The 16,775-nt window shown below is 39.3% G+C and overlaps 2 protein-coding genes across 4 annotated transcripts; one reads left to right on the top strand and one right to left on the bottom strand.

Annotated features, from left to right (window-relative positions):
* Nucleotides 1-5,412: 5,412 nt before the first annotated feature.
* Nucleotides 5,413-13,982, top strand: LOC109810803 (putative phospholipid-transporting ATPase 9). Of its 3 annotated transcripts, XM_020374367.3 has the most exons (12): nt 5,413-5,645; nt 6,929-7,339; nt 8,079-9,436; nt 9,947-10,057; nt 10,160-10,436; nt 10,527-10,615; nt 10,701-10,809; nt 11,260-11,472; nt 11,574-11,699; nt 11,807-11,905; nt 12,011-12,202; nt 12,925-13,982. In XM_020374367.3, exons 2-12 carry the CDS (start codon nt 6,947-6,949, stop codon nt 13,555-13,557), a joined length of 3,600 nt encoding a protein of 1,199 aa, XP_020229956.1. In that variant the 5' UTR covers nt 5,413-5,645; nt 6,929-6,946; the 3' UTR covers nt 13,558-13,982. The 3 variants fall into 3 exon arrangements, with proteins under 3 accessions (XP_020229956.1, XP_029129693.1, XP_082931156.1); XM_029273860.2 differs by lacking the exon at nt 5,413-5,645 and having other exon boundaries at nt 5,733-7,339; nt 12,011-12,251; nt 12,925-13,144; XM_083075030.1 differs by lacking the exon at nt 5,413-5,645 and having other exon boundaries at nt 5,751-7,339.
* A 1,070-nt stretch (nt 13,983-15,052) lies between these two features.
* Nucleotides 15,053-15,989, bottom strand: LOC109810833 (putative calcium-binding protein CML16). Its single transcript, XM_020374406.3, has one exon. The coding sequence runs from the start codon at nt 15,708-15,710 to the stop codon at nt 15,228-15,230; it is 483 nt and encodes a 160-aa protein (XP_020229995.1). The 5' UTR covers nt 15,711-15,989; the 3' UTR covers nt 15,053-15,227.
* Nucleotides 15,990-16,775: the final 786 nt, after the last annotated feature.

The following is a 16,775-nucleotide window of genomic DNA, read 5'->3' as shown; positions in this document are numbered from 1 at the left end:
CCAAAGGCCAATGCAAATTTTTCTTGATCGCAATCGATTACTTCACAAAGTGGATTGAGGCCGAGCCGTTAGGAACGATCACAGCTGGTATGGTGCAGAAGTTTTTGTGGAAGAACATTGTCACGCGCTTTGGTGTACCATATGCCATTATAACCGACAATGGTCTCCAATTCACAGATCAAAAGTTGAACAAGTTCATCCAAGACTTAGGCATACGGCACCGATTCACATCGGTTGAACATCCTCAATCGAACGGACAGGTCGAGGCGGCGAATAAAGTCATCTTAACAGTGTTGAAAAAGCGCTTGGGAGATTCTAAGGGCGCCTGGGCCGAAGAACTAGTAGAAGTTTTGTGGGCTTATAGATGTACGCCTCAATCCACAACAAGGGAAACCCGGTTTCGATTGACATACAGCACTGATGCCATGATTCCCGTGGAAGTAGGTGAACCTTCTTTTCGCCGACTGCGTTTTGATGAAGAAAGCAACAACTCATCTCTTAGAGCAGAAATCGATGTCATCGATGAAGTCCGTGACAAGGCACGTATCATAGCCGAAGCATGCAAGCAAAGGATGACCAGACACTTCAATTCCACCCTTTCAAAGTGATGTTTCAAGGAAGGAGATCTAGTATGGCGCGTTCAAGGATCGGCCAGGCGTAACCCCCGTGAAGGTAAATTGGCAGCCAACTGGGACGGCCCATTCAGAATCCGCCACTCTCTGGATAACGGTGCCTACAAGCTTGAGGAGCTTTCAGGAAAGGTCATTCCAAGAACATGGAACTCAACTCACTTGAAGGCTTATTTTAGTTAGCAATGTTTTGTGTAAAGTTAGTGATCCATGTATACATGCAGAGTGCACTCTTTTCCTTGATCGGTCTTTTTTCCTCTTATAAAAAAGTGAAAAGAGGTTTTGGCCGACAAGGTTTTTAACGAGGCACATATCAATGAAATGCATTTCAGCTCAGTCTTATCGTTTTTTACTTAAGCTGTACTCCAAAAAGGTTTCCCTCCCGAGTAACCAACTCGGCCAAGGACGTACCTTCAAATCTCAACCAAGGTTTCCCTCCCGAGTAACCAACTCGGCCAAGGATGTGCCTTCAAAACTCAAGGTTTCCCTCCCGAGTAACCAACTCGGCCAAGGATGTACCTTCAAATCAAAACTCAAGGTTTCCCTCCCGAGTAACCAACTCGGCCGAGGATGTACCTTCAAATCAAAACTCAAGGTTTCCCTCCCGAGTAACCAACTCGGCCAATGATGTCCCTTCAAATCTCAACTCAAGGTTTCCCTCCCGAGTAACCAACTCGGCCAAGGACGTACCTTCAAATCTCAACTCAAGGTTTCCATCCCGAGTAACCAACTCGGCCAAGGACGTACCTTCAAATCTCAACCAAGGTTTCCCTCCTGAGTAACCAACTCGGCAAAGGATGTACCTTCAAAACTCAACAACACTTCTCTCAGAATCAATCTCGAATAGCTCAATTCGGTTCTGACTCAAAAGGTATCAATTCCGAATGACTCCATTCGGTGTTGACCTAAAAGGCATCAATTCTGAATGACTCCATTCAGTTTTGACTCGAAAAACATCAATCCCGAATGACTCAATTCGGTTTTAACTCAAAAGGCATCAATTTCGAATAACCCCATTCGGTTTTAACTCAAAAGGCATCAATTCCGAATAACTCCATTCAGTTTTGACTCAAAAGGCATCAATTCCGAATGACTCCATTCGGTTTTGACCTAAAAGGCATCAATTCCGAATGACTCCATTCGGTTTTGACTCAAAAGGCATCAATTCCGAATAACTCCATTCAGTTTTGACTCAAAAGGCATCAATTCCGAATAACCCCATTCGGTTTTGACTCAAAAGGCATCAATTCCGAATAACTCCATTCGGTTTTGACTCAAAAGGCATCAATTCTGAATAACTCCATTCGATTTTGACTCAAAAGGCATCAATTCCAAATGACTCCATTCGGTTTTGACTCAAAAGGCATCAATTCCGAATAACTCCATTCGGTTTTGACTCGAAAAACATCAATCCCGAATGACTCAATTCGGTTTTGACTCAAAAGGCATCAATTCCGAATGACTCAAGTCAGTTTTGACTCAAAAGCATTCTATCCCGAACGGCTCCATTCGATTTTAATCTTACTCGGTTCTTCCTGGGACGAATTATTCAGTTATTAACTTATGCAATATACGGTTTTGCGTAAAACTCCCCGGATTTTGCAAGTCAAAAATATAAAGCACTAGTTCGGAATGAAAGAAAAAACACTACTTTTATTCAGAAGGTTCTAATGACCTTTTTCATACAAAAAAAAAGAGGCTCTATCGGCCTATCGAAACACTTAATCTTCAGGATTCACGGGGGCATCTTCTTGAATTTTCGGCTCGTCGCCTTGCTCGCCATCCTGCTCGGGGTTGCTCATCCTCAGCCTCGTCATCTGAAGCACCTTGAGTCTCTTCCTCTTCAGGGGTGTCGTTCGGCTCATCATTATCAGGCATCGCCCCGGCGGGCATCTCCCCGAACGACATAAATGACCCCTGGTAAAAATCCTTGGTCATATCAAACTCAAAGCCCTCACGAAAATGACCGAAGTATCGTGCTTGCCGAAGAGCATGACGAAAACCGGCCTCATGCTGAGCCACTATGTGATCCTTCACCTCCTTCTTAAACCTCTCCAGCTCGGCCTGGGCCTCTTCGGCTCGGCGCTTCCCCTTGTTTTCTGCTTTTTGAAGGTCCAGCCGAAGAGTGTCGTTGTTGCGCCTCTGCACGTCTAACTCCGTTGCGAGCTGGCGGTTGGTAGCTAGGGCCTCCTCGGTCATTGCACGGGCCTCGGCTATTGCTTTATCGGCCTCCTCCAGTCTTTGCCTCATCTGCATCAATTCACCGATCGGCCCCATAGCAAGTTGGTTTACCAAGGCTAAGGACCGAGACTGTAGTTCACAGTAGTATTTCCACTTTGATATTGCGTCCAACTGACTCAGTAACTCTCAGCCCTGCTTCGAGAAGCCCTCTGGCCGAACGAGTGAATCGGCAGACACACCTTCACCCCAAAAGGCCCTAGACATCAACCCAGGGGGGACGCAAATTACCGTTCCACCTGGTGAAGACACGGTTTGTTTTGACCTTTTGGTTTTCTCAGGCCTCTCCTCTGCAGTTTTTCTCTTATGCCTCTCCTCGGCCACTTCCTTCCCTTTCTTCCCTTTTTTATGCTTGCGAGTCGGCGAAGGAGGAGTCCGATTATCTTGTTCTGGCCGAGGCGATGGAGCAACCGATGAACTACCCATAACCCCGAAAGCTTTCACCTGTTGCACCCGACTGGCAAGGAGGTCACGAATGTTGAATTCGTTCGCACCACTCTTCACCATGATTCCTGCATGAATAACCAAGTGAACATCAATATGAATTTAGTTTAAGGCCGAAACTAGAAAGTCACTCACCTATCAAATCAAAATCCCATCGGGATGAATCGACCAAGTTAATTAGCGACCTCGTCGGCAAACGCCGAGGTAGTTGAAGCAAAAATTGGACGTTTTGTCGCTCTTCGGCTGTGAGAAGCTCGTCTGGCACTTCATCATATGGCCGAGGGGCACGTGTCCAGTACAACGGAAACAAACTCCTGTCATCAACACCAAAGAAGAAACGCCGTCCGTTCGGCCGAATGGTCACTCGAAAGAACCCAACCTTGAAGTTCTTATAGGACGAAGTAAAGCTATCCAAAAGTTGCCGAGTCCCCACTCGGTTAAGAGATACCCACTTCGCCAAGTCCGACGGCCGAGACGAATAAAAATAAATAAAAAGCAAGGGAGAAGGCCTAATATTTACACATCGGCATAGATGTTTGAACCCCTGAAGCTGGGCCCAGCTATTCGGATGAAGCTGGGTCGGCGCCACATTCAAAACCCGAAGAACTCCCATCGTAAACTCATCAAATGGTAGCGTCACTTTCAAATCTCTCAAAAGGCAGTCATATATATAGAAAGACGCCATCCTCTCGGCTTGCTTGTCTAAGCAGACCGTGTCGGGATCTGGGAAAGCGTTGTTTCGGCACGCTCGAACCCCGATTGGGTATGGTTCCTCTTTCGCGTCAAAATGTAAACATTTCATGTAATCCAGTAGGTTGGTAATCATTGTGGTATCTCGGTAACGCGAGTAATATGAAGTCACCTCTCCGTTCACCCATTCATACTCTGGCACTTCGGAAGGCCCATATCTTTGTCGATTTGAGACACGCCTAGTCCTAATCGGCACCCCCTCACTTCCACTGGTCGAGGCCTCTTCGGATGCGCTCATGATCTCGGTAGATCGTCCATCTTCATTCGGCGAATGCCCCGAATCACTGGATGATGACCCCTCGGATGATGACCCCTCGGATGATGACGACCGAACCTCACTAGCCGAAGAGCTTTCAGATGAAGTAGCCATAGAAGCAGACTTACCAACAATGCAAATTCATAATGGTCACTCGGCGCGCAATTCAATCTTCAAACTTGCTCGGGCAACACGATTCGGCTGAGAGCGATATGTGTAAAAGGTCCCACCACTCATCGCTATATATAGCAAAGGAAAAAAGGTGGGAAAAATTCAAAAATTTGAAAAGTGTAACTGCCTAATCTTCAAGATCCAACGCTAGAGATCATCCCAACCTTTCGACTACCCCATCACTTAACCTCACATCTATACCCTTGCAAAAGGTCTCCCTTCCACAAGGCTAGGGGGCAAGTGTACTAGCAGGGTTATTCGGCCACCTGGCTCGGCCACTCGGCCACCTGATAGCCGACACCCAATCGGCACCCGAGTGGCCGAACCAGGTGGCCGATTAGCGCTACCAGATGATCCATAGATCCAGATTCCCACTGATAAAGAGTTAAGGACTCCCCCTAATTAAGGATTAAGAGTTAATCATACCAATAAGCCGATTAGAGGCGTATTACCTAATCTGGTAATCCTGTTGCAGGGCCCATGAGAATTCGGGCCCATAAATGTCAGTATAAATAGCTCATGTCACGAGGTAACGTCACTGTTCATTAATTACTATCGATATTTGTGCTTTGTCCTGACTTGAGTGTCGGAGTGCCTTTTGCAGGTACCTCTCCCTCACCGGAATATTCGATCGGAGCTCTCGTTCGACCTTCAAAATACGAGAAAATTATTAGTGTGCCCTTCAGACAAGTACAAAACTCATTAAAAATTTTCATAAAATTAAATACATTGATAAAATCTAAAGTTTAATATATACATGTACTAAAAAAAAATCTAAAGTTGAATTAATTATACTTTACCTTCTAAATCTAAAGTAGTTGAAAGAATAAAATTAGAAAAAGATAATGAAACATAATTTTCTCGATGATAAAAAAATCCCCGAAAAAAGTATAAAGAAAAACAGAAACATGGTATGGTTTTCACATTTGACTATCTAGAGAACAGCTTTAGAATGACAGAAGTTTAGCCTCTCTTGACGGCGCATCTCATGCTACTCGTCACGCTCAAGTAAAACTCAGCAAAACCTCTTCCATGTTCCTCACGACCACATAACATGTCACTTCATTTTTTGTTCCACCTCATCACACTGATAATAAACACCACCTCTCTCTAGATTCTCTGCTTGTTTCTGCAATTAAAAAACCACACCGGTTCAGGTAATTTTTTTTCCTTAAACAAGAAACTGAAAAAGAAAAAGAAAAGTTCCATTTTCTGTGTTTTTGTTACTTGTTACATGGATGACCCTTTGTCATAGGTTTCGATTTCGTACCACATTATTGTCATATAAAAAAAATGTTTTTTTTTTTTTTTTTTTTTTTTTAATTAAATTAACTTGTCATGAAGTTTGTTACGAGAAATTGAGAGTGAGAGAAAGAGACACTTATACTCGCTCAGTTTTCCACCATTGACACATGCTTCATTCATAGCTTTCCCGCGAAATTGAAGAGAGAGAGAGAGAGAGAGAAGAGGCTGAGGCTGTGCTGGTGCACGTTCGTTTTCCGTGGAAATTCGTGCCAACATTTTCCGTTTCATTTTTTCTTAGAAAGAGAAAAGGTTTTGTCATGGCACTGAGCTTTCTGGAAAAATCTAGGCCAATTTGAATTGGTCACGCTGGGATAGGGAAAATGAAATGCTTGTCTCTTTCAGAGTCCAAATGTGAGATCTAATAATTGAAGTCTCTGTGCAAAGTTTCTTCTTCTTCTTCTTCTTGAGACACCGTTTCAGAGAGCTTTAAATCTGCAGATTTGTTTTTTATTATTCCTTTCTCTTGGTTCTTGTCTGTGCTTCCCCAATAATTTCTGGTGTTTTAGGCTCACTGGGGCGTGTCTTCTTCTGGGTTTTCATTGTAGATTTCACATTGGTTGTTCACTAAACTGTACAGATAGCAGGCCTGGTTGTGTCTATCGCATGTTTTGTCTCCACCTGTATCATCATTTTCTTCAACCGTTTGCTCTCCAAGTTCCTCTAGCTGTCCCTTTTTTTATTTTATTTTATTTTTTAATTTCTCTCTCTCTCAATTATTAGTTTTTTATTTTATTATTTTGCTTGGTTTTTTTGTTGCTCATTGCTTATTAAATTGCTGGGTTTTTGAGCTTCTTCTGGTGGGAGCCTTTCTGGGGTTTAGTATCTGCTTCTTGCTTTATTTGTAATTTGAGTTTTACTTGGTACTTGTGCTAATGGGTTACCAAGTTTTGGGTTGCGGGGTATCTTTGCAGTTTTTGGTGGTTGTTTTTGAAGATGCTGTGCGTTTAGGATTATTTTGCACTTGAAACTTAGCTCCTTAGTGAGTCTTCTACTGAGTTGACCCTGCTTTGAGATTTGGGGTTGGGGCAAGTTGCCATTTTGACTCCTAGTTTTGGCAGTAAGGCTGGAAGAGAAATTGTTTCATCACAGACAGCATTTCTGTCTCTTGATGTTGTGTTGAATTTTTGTTTATCAGTGGGATAAAGGATAGAGAATGAGTGGTGGCAGGAAGAGGAAGCTGCGTTTAAGCAAGATCTACTCATTTGCATGCTGTAAGGCATCCTTCGAGGGGGATCATTCACAGATTGGAGGAAAAGGTTATTCCAGGGTGGTGTTCTGCAATGAGCCAGATAGATTTGAGGATGGTGTTAGAAATTACGCAGACAATTCTGTCAGATCTACAAAATATACTGTTGCTACTTTCTTTCCCAAATCTTTGTTTGAACAGTTTAGGAGGGTGGCAAACTTCTATTTTTTGGTCACTGGCACCTTGGCCTTCACAAAACTTGCTCCATATACTGCTGTTAGTGCTATTCTTCCACTGATTATTGTTATTGGGGCAACTATGGTGAAAGAAGGCATTGAAGACTGGCGCCGGAAAAAGCAGGTGCTCTATTCTGCTTACCTATTTGTCTTCTTGTGAATTTCTTCTTATAAAGTCATTTTTGTTAACCATTTGTCCCTTCTATTTAGTTTCTTGGTAACATATTTGGAAGGGATGAAATGGAGTTACTAAGTTGTTTGTTCGTACAAATCCAGTTTTTGCTAAAGGATTTGAATTGTCTAAATTTATAGATTATACTGCAAGTGATAAACCCCATAAATATTTGAGGAGGTCAATTTTTTAAACAAAGTCATAGTGTGTTTTTCTTGTATTATATGAAAATCTAAAGTGTTATTTTTAATCAATGGTTACTTACCCACATTGAACTCTATTCTCTAATGTGTGTTCTGCATATGATAAAATAATATCTCTCGCTACAACTTAACGCTGTTACCAGACTAGAAGATTGTTGATAATTTGATATACATGCCAGTATGGTTGGAAACCAATTATTTTTCTAAAATGGCACCTAAGTTTTGTTTTTTTTGTTTATTCATTGGGATGTTAAATTTTATTAGTGCTACAATGTTTCCCTTTTTCTGTTATTTTTTTTCTTCTAAATGTATTTCTTTCTCTAATATTTGCATGGAATTAAAATAATAGACCAAGGTTCTAAAGCAATAATGGTTTAGTGTTGTATATATGATGACCAAAAAGAGGAGGAAAGGGAAGATAGAGGTTGGTTTTTGTGGCAAGCTATGATGTCAGTGTATATAATTTTTCTAGTTGAATACTTCTGCAGGATATATTGGTGAACAATAGAAGAGTTAAAGTGCATAAAATTGATGGTATTTTTGAATATACTGCATGGAAGAATCTGAGGGTGGGGGATATAGTAAAGGTAGAGAAGGATGAGTTCTTCCCAGCTGATCTCCTATTGCTTTCATCCAGTTATGATGATGCAGTTTGCTATGTTGAGACCATGAATTTGGATGGGGAGACAAATTTAAAGATTAAACAAGGGTTAGAAGTAACTTCTTCTTTACAGGGGGATCTCAACTTCCAAAAATTTAACGCTACAGTCAAATGTGAAGACCCCAACGCAAATTTGTACTCTTTCGTTGGGAGCATGGAGTTTGAAGAGCAAAAATATGCCCTTTCTCCACAGCAACTTCTTCTCCGAGACTCTAAACTTCGCAATACAGACTACATTTTTGGAGCTGTCATTTTCACTGGTCATGACACCAAGGTTATTCAAAATTCTACTGATCCACCTTCAAAAAGAAGCAGAATTGAGAAGAAGATGGACAGAGTCATCTATTTCTTGTTTTGTATTCTATTTCTAATGGCATTCGTGGGATCTATTTTCTTTGGATTTATAACTAAAAATGACCTTCAAAATGGGTCGATGAAAAGATGGTATTTAAGACCAGATGATTCTACTATATTCTTTGATCCGAAAAGATCAGCTGCTGCTGTTTTATTTCATTGTTTGACAGCCTTAATGTTATATGGGTTCTTTATTCCCATCTCTTTGTACGTGTCAATAGAAATTGTCAAAGTCCTTCAGAGCATTTTCATCAATCAAGATATCCATATGTACTACAAGGAAGCAGACAAACCAGCCCGAGCTCGTACTTCAAACTTGAATGAGGAGCTTGGCCAAGTTGATACAATACTTTCTGATAAAACTGGAACTCTGACCTGCAACTCAATGGAGTTCATCAAATGTTCTATTGCAGGGGTAGCTTATGGCCGTGGTACTACAGAGGTTGAGAAGGCCATGGATAGAAGAAAAGGTTCACTATCAATTCATGGGCATGATATTGAATTAGAAGAAGATGACATTAGGGGTTCTCTAGATAAAAAGCCACTCATTAAAGGTTTTAATTTTGCTGACGAAAGAATCATAAATGGAAATTGGGTTAATGAACCTCATGCAGATGTTATCCAGAAGTTTTTTCGCCTATTGGCTGTCTGTCATACAGCCATACCAGAAGTGGATGAAGACACAGGAAATGTCTCATATGAGGCTGAATCCCCGGATGAAGCAGCATTTGTGATTGCAGCAAGAGAACTTGGTTTTGAATTCTACAAAAGGGGTCAGACTAGTTTATCAACACATGAGTTGGATCCTGTTTCGGGCAAGAAAGTTGAAAGGTCAGTTGTTTCAAACTATCAATTGTTTTGTCTATTTGCATTTGGATATGAAAAGCTTAAGGATGGATACTCTTTAAGAAGAGCACACATGAAATTTTGTAATGACTTTCATCTGATAAAGGTAAGTACTTTTTAATAGAAAAAACTTTAAGTAGAATCTTTTACTATCTGATGATGGTCTAGTCATCTGCACATGACCAGTTTACTATAGTTGCTTATACAATAGGTGACTTTGTACTTTTCTCTTATACCTGTTTTTCCCAAAGTATTTGTATTGTTTTCAAATATTTAAAATGAAAAAAAACATTTAAATTGTGTCTACATTATATTTTTTCAGCTATTCTTTGTACTATTTAATAATAATGTCATTTCGCTTTATTCATGCTACCTAATGTTAATATTTGTAAAATGCAGTATACCCAACTTTGTTATTGTTTATAACTACTATGTTTCTGGATTTCTTTCTGCATGTCAATGATACAGATTTTCAGTAACTAGTTTCTTTTGCAGGAAATACAAACTTCTCAATGTTTTAGAATTCAATAGCTCAAGGAAGCGAATGTCAGTGATAGTGGAAGATGAAGAAGGGAAAATTTTTCTTCTCTGCAAAGGTGCAGACAGGTTTGTGATAAACTTGTCTGTAACGTTTAATGGTTTTGAATTCTCTGACATTTATCCTGTGTTTCACCCTATTGACCCGCCTTGAGTGATATTTTAATTCAGCATCATGTTTGAAAGGCTTGCCAAGAATGGGAGGCAGTTTGAAGAGAAAACCATGGAGCACGTGCATGAGTATGCTGATGCAGGTCTGAGAACCCTTATACTGGCCTATCGTGAACTTGATGCAGAAGAATACAAGGAGTTTGATAATAAATTCTCTAAGGCCAAGAACATAGTTAGTGCTGATCAGGAAATACTGATTGAGGAAGTATCAGATAAGATTGAGAAGAACCTAATCCTTCTTGGTGCCACTGCTGTAGAGGACAAGCTGCAAGATGGGGTGAGTTAGAATAAAAAATACATGTTTTACTTCTGAATATTTATTCATTGGAGCAGGACTCAAAGTGATGCCTCTCGTATTGTTTGCTAGGTTCCTGATTGCATCGACAAGCTTGCCCAAGCAGGAATTAAAATTTGGGTTTTGACGGGGGATAAAATGGAGACTGCAATCAATATTGGGTACTATTCTGATCATGCTTTTAGTACTATGGTTTCACCTCATGAATTATTTTCCATGTTATCTGACATAAATATTTGATTGCAGTTTTGCTTGTAGTTTGCTTAGACAAGGAATGAAGCAGATTATAATTCATTTGGATACTCCAGAAATTCAAGCACTAGAGAAGGATGGGGACAAGATGGCTATTGCCAAAGTAACATAAACTTCATACCTTAGTATTGTTTTTAACTACCATGATGTATCCTGCATTTGTAGTTGTAAAATATTTAGCAAGCATGCAATGTTCCTTCCTGTTGCATCCTCCTATATGTAGTTGACATGTCAGCAGCATAATCTGCTTTATATTGCTGACTATTTGAACTTATATTTCATTCTGTTTTTTTGAACAAAACAGATTGCTCAACCTAGATTTTTCTCTTATATTTCAGAAGATAAAAGAGTGGCAATGCATGCCTGTGTACTTTTAAGCTCTACGCTGTTATAAATTTTCCATCATTTTGTTTCTTTCCATTTATTTTTTTCTCCTTAAAACTTGTCTTTGCATCATTTGAATTGTGATTGCTGGTGGGTTAGTGTCTTGGTACTGATGCTGTAGATTTGAAAATTTATATGCTGATATTCTTTATGCTGATTCCTGTTTTAGGCATCAAGACAAAGTGTCCTCCTTCAGATATCTGAAGGCGCTGCACAACTCACTGCGTACAGGGGGAGCTCTCAACAGGCATTTTCTCTGATTATTGATGGAAAATCACTTGTTTATGCATTAGAAGATAATATGAAGAACATGTTTCTGGAGCTAGCAATTCGTTGTGCATCTGTTATTTGCTGTCGCTCATCGCCAAAGCAGAAGGCACTGGTAATTTTCAATCCATTATTTGTTTATAATATGCTAATCCTGATAAGGATTCTGGTTAGTTATGGTTACAAAAATGATTTGTCTTGTTCCTCTGTTTAAAGGTCACTAGATTGGTCAAATCTGGAACTGGGAAAACAATTTTAGCTATTGGTGACGGAGCTAATGATGTGGGAATGCTTCAAGAAGCAGATATAGGGATTGGTATAAGTGGTGTTGAAGGAATGCAGGTGATGTGAAAATTCACAAAATATTCTTTTGTTATTTTATTGATTATAAATTATGCATGTGGTTTTCTAAACAATATTTTTTCTGTCTTATTATCACAATCCCCCAGGCAGTTATGTCCAGTGATATTGCAATTGCACAATTCCGGTATTTGGAACGATTACTTCTGGTGCATGGACATTGGTGTTACAGGAGGATCTCTTCTATGGTATTTACCATGCTTATATTTAGATTTCAATATTATAGAGAATAGTTCTAGAATATCTTGGAAAGCTGACATTCTATTAACTTTTTTCTTTGGTTTTTATGACAGATATGCTATTTTTTCTACAAGAATATCACATTTGGTTTTACTCTATTCTTATACGAGGTGTATGCATCATTCTCTGGACAACCTGCTTACAATGACTGGTTTTTGTCTCTCTATAATGTCTTCTTTTCATCATTTCCTGTGATTGCACTTGGGGTGTTTGACCAGGATGTATCATCTCGGTACTGCTTGAAGGTCAATTTCTTCTTTCCATCTTGTATGCAGGTCATCTTTATTGTAACGGGTATTGCTCTGTCATTAAATAGATTGCACATAGAAGAGAAAAATAAAATAAAAAAAATCTGCATAGTACTCATGATTACATAATACCTACATCAGAACTAGCTTCAGGCCTTCTTGATTTTGGATCCTTGGTCTTTTAGTCTTGTCATATTTACATCAGTAGTGAATCTCATCTGGACACTGTTGGTTATAGTTGAGCACTGGCAGGTGTATGAACTTCTGGTAGTTTGTTTTGCTGCATGGAACACAGGTTCATATTGAATACTATAAGAATCTTTGCTGAGACGAAAGATTCATGTATTGCACAATTATTCACTAAATATCACATACCAGGAAGTCAACAAAGAAAGTTGTATATCATATTTGAATAAAACTTATTGTGGTCAACAGTATAGCTTTATATTTAATCTGCTAGAATTCATCATGAAACAACTTTGATTTTCCACTTAATGAATTAATCCAGTTTATATTTACTAGATTTAATTGAATTACAATCAACCTCAGTTCTAGAGGGTGGACATAGCTTTTGAAACACAGCTGTCACATCACATATATTAAAGCCCGGGTTAACCCCCCTTGGTTGTTTCTGAATAAAAATACATTGAGCATTGATTTGGTTGACTTGGGGTTCCTTTGTTTGGTTCTCTGATGATGTTTCATTGTTAATGTAGCAGTTTCCTTTGTTATATCAAGAAGGAGTACAGAATGTCCTTTTCAGCTGGCGTCGAATACTCAGCTGGATGCTTAACGGACTTATCAGTGCCTTAATAATTTTCTTCTTCTGCACAAAATCTATAGAGCTCCAGGCCTTTGATGTGGAGGGGAGAACCGCTGGAAAGGATATACTGGGAGCAACAATGTATACCTGTGTAGTTTGGGTTGTAAACTTGCAAATGGCACTAGCTATAAGTTACTTCACCTTGATCCAACATTTTTTCATCTGGGGTTCCATTGGTTTCTGGTATCTTTTTCTTCTGGTATATGGAGCAATGCCTCCGCACTTCTCTACAAATGCTTACAAAGTCTTCATTGAAGCTCTTGCTCCCTCCCCATCCTATTGGATTGTGACATTCTTTGTGGTGATATCAACCCTTATACCATACTTCTCATACTCGGCAATTCAGAAGCGGTTCTTTCCCATGTATCATGAAATAGTACAATGGATAAGGTATGACGGGAATATTAAGGATCCTGAGTTTTGTGACATGGTGCGGCAGAGATCATTGCGGCCAACAACTGTGGGTGCAACAGCACGCTTAGCTGCTAAGGCTCACCACATTAGAAACAGAAATGTTAACCGTAGATAAGATATTTTGACAAATTAACCACCAAAGCATGTAGTTTGTGCATAGCTTCTTGAAAATATGTTTTTTGTCTTTACATGTGTCCATAGAATTGCTTGCTGGCTCCTCTAAACCAGAAGAATGTTGCTTAGATCCACATCCATGGTGATTACATGGTGCACAGCACCAACATTTGGCGCGGATCTTGAAAGGGAATTAAAATTGTATATCTGTTTCAGCCATTTGTGCTGCAAAGCATTCATTACCCTCTTGTATCATAGTAGTTACTGTATAGAGACGCAATAATTCTTTGTAGGATTGATTAGAGCTGCTTGCTATTGTAGAAAACAAAGTTATCCTATTACTGAAGTTCATTTTTGTGTAATCATCTTATGAATCCTAGTCTTATTTCCTTGTTCTATACATTTATTTACTTATTTTGGTTCCAACTGAGAATATATATATAAATCAGCTGCTTTATGTTAACTCCCCTGTACTTAATAGATCAAGGGAATTTTTAAATTAGAATATTTGTGGAGGAATAAAATATAAAGAACAACATCAGCTACATACCTATAGCTTGAACCATCTGAATTTTTTTATTATTAATAAATTGTTGCTGGGAAAGTTATTCGTCGAAAGCTAGTCTTGTAATGTAGCGTCCAAAGAGTTGTTCCAACTCTTTCTGAACCTTCCTATTGAATTTAGAGAGTAAATATAATTTTTTTTCTTCCTTTTTCTTGTAGGAAATAGTGCTTAAGTTTTGCATGATTCTTGAGAGACTTGGCGAGGATTATTCTTACGAATTGGAGTTTTTTTTTTTTTTTTTCATTCTTTTAGAATGTAGGACATAACTTTTGCATATCACTATGTATACAAAAATATAGAGGGGTTCTTCTTGATATACTTCTACAATCCTACCTATGATTTATAACAAGTGATGCAACTTCCTATATATATATATCATAGCAAGGAAAAACCGCGGAAGCATTCATCTATAGTTTTCTGTAACACGATAGGTAATGACAAAACCACAGTCGCGTTGGAATTTAAAATCTTGGCTGAACATTCGCGAATGTAATTCGTCTCACCTTCTCACAGTAGAGTTTGAAAGATCTTTCATTAGTTAGTAATTGATTGTGGGCAAACGAACATTCAAGGAAGCAATATTTCGGATTTATCAATTGCCCACAATTACTTAGAAGATCCCCGGAAATCAAATGAAAAAATAAAGAAGAAAAAATACTTCACCCTTCATCAAGGAAAATCCAGACATAAAGAAACCAAATTATCATGTCCCCGTTATATCTAAATAAGATACGTCGAAGCTGGGCTCGTTCGATCTTTCTCTTGCATGCATGCGGAAAGAAAAACGTACGAAAACCAAAGCCACAAAAATGCAGACACGTGATTTCCAATTCTTAAGTGTATGTTTGAAAAACGTTAAATTCAAAGTAACCCACCTTTTCTTCAATCTATTGAACATTAAAATGTACAAAGATCTGTTTGGAGGCATGCATTTGAACGTAAAATCAAACACATTCTAATTAATATAAAATATAATTACATTACAATTTTTTTATTCATTAAAATTACAATGACAACGTCAAAATTCGAACATAAAATCTTATACATTCTACCCAACCTGTTTTATGTTACAAATCTAAACCTTAAAGAGAAGAAACGAATTTTGTTCAGGCGACCTTGATGCCGAGGAAGTCGGCGGCGGACTTGGCCATGAGGGCGGCGAACTCGTTAAAGCTGATGACGCCGTCGCCGTTGCTGTCGGCCTCGGCCATCATGGAGGCGAGTTCGCGGTAGGTGAGGGGGTGACCCATCTTGGCCATGGAGCCGGCGAGCTCGGAGGCGGTGATGTAGCCGTTGCCGTCGCGGTCGAAGGAGCGGAAGACCTCCAAGAGCTGCTCCTGGTTGATGAGCACGTTCTCGTTTATGTCCGGCATGATGGCATGCACGAGCTCGTCGAACTCGATGTAGCCGTTGCCGTTCTCGTCCATGTTCGACAGCAGCGCGTAGATCTCGTCGCCGGTGGGTTTTATGCCCAGCGACCGGAGCAGCGCCGCCAGCTCCAGGTGCGTCAGGCTGCCGTCGGAGTCCATGTCGAAGCGCTTGAATATGTCGTTCAGTTGCTTCATTTGCTCGCTCTCCTCCATTGACATATCGTTTCTCGTTCGTCGAGGAAAACCAGGTCGTGAATTAAGGTTTACCTAGCTCAGGTCAGGGGTGTCACTTTTTTATTTTTATTTTTTTATTTTTGGTTTTGGTTTATGTGTGTGACAATGGTCGATTATCGATGGATCGTGCGCGCTTGGCAATTTGGAATGGTTCAACGGGGTGGATTGATTTGATGGAAACTAACCGCTTAGTAAAGTCGTTTTGATTCAACGTCAACTCGTTAACTGTGTAGATAGATAGATACATCCTCTCCGGGATAATTAAGGTGCTATATTTAATGCATGTCTGGTTGGAATTATTATCAACAAAGTAGGAATTGTTTTCAAAATGTTCGATTTTTTGGATACTGTCGAATCATCTAATCACATGGTCAAATTTAACTAATATCAGTATTTTGAGAGAATTAACTGACTTTTGGATATGGTAAATGATCATCAGAACCAGATTTTGCTTACCTTAAATTTAGGAAAAATTGACGGCTGAGGCTTTCCAGCTGATACCACTAAAAGTGGGGCCAGGCTGGCTTATAATCCGATAGCAATGGATGAGTATGACCTATAGCTTACTTGTGAGTATACCGTGCAGGTAGGTCAAAATTTTTTCTAGAAGCAAAAACTGAATAACTCTTGATTCGGGTTCCTGCATTATTTATTTATTTTTCACGTATTTAATATAATTTGGAATTATTGGATGGGGATAAGATAACTCATATTTTATTCCAGTAAATTGAATGTATATATGTAGTTTATATTAAACTACATAAATTATATTTTCATCTCACAATTACAATATATATATATAATTTAAATTATTTAAAATTATTAAAAAACCTTCTTTATAATTCAACATCTTCTCAAAGTTGATACGACCAAAAACATTGAATTAAACTAGTTCAGAACTTCGAATCAGATTGTCACGATTGATTGGATCAATCGAATCAGTTGGAGTCATTAAAAAACCCTGTTGTCACTGGTCAAAGCTACAAGAGAGCCTCCCTTAAACAATACTGAGCATCGTTGTTGTAGGAAGGACTGGGTAAGTGATGAAGT

The sequence above is a fragment of the Cajanus cajan genome, chromosome 5 (genome assembly GCF_000230855.2).
Source record: "Cajanus cajan strain Asha chromosome 5, NIPB_CcT2T_4, whole genome shotgun sequence".
Classification (NCBI taxonomy): domain Eukaryota; kingdom Viridiplantae; phylum Streptophyta; class Magnoliopsida; order Fabales; family Fabaceae; genus Cajanus; species Cajanus cajan.
This window is presented reverse-complemented; position numbering and strand designations above follow the sequence as displayed.

Bases quoted from the DNA above. Each gene is read 5' to 3' on its own strand.
- LOC109810803 (XM_020374367.3), top strand. From the start codon at position 6,947: ATGAGTGGTGGCAGGAAGAGGAAGCTGCGTTTAAGCAAGATCTACTCA. The intron at 10,616-10,700 runs GTACTATTCTGA...ATTTGATTGCAG, and splicing joins GAGACTGCAATCAATATTGG to TTTTGCTTGTAGTTTGCTTA. The intron at 10,810-11,259 runs GTAACATAAACT...TTCCTGTTTTAG, and splicing joins ACAAGATGGCTATTGCCAAA to GCATCAAGACAAAGTGTCCT.
- LOC109810833 (XM_020374406.3), bottom strand. From the start codon at position 15,710: ATGTCAATGGAGGAGAGCGAGCAAATGAAGCAACTGAACGACATATTC.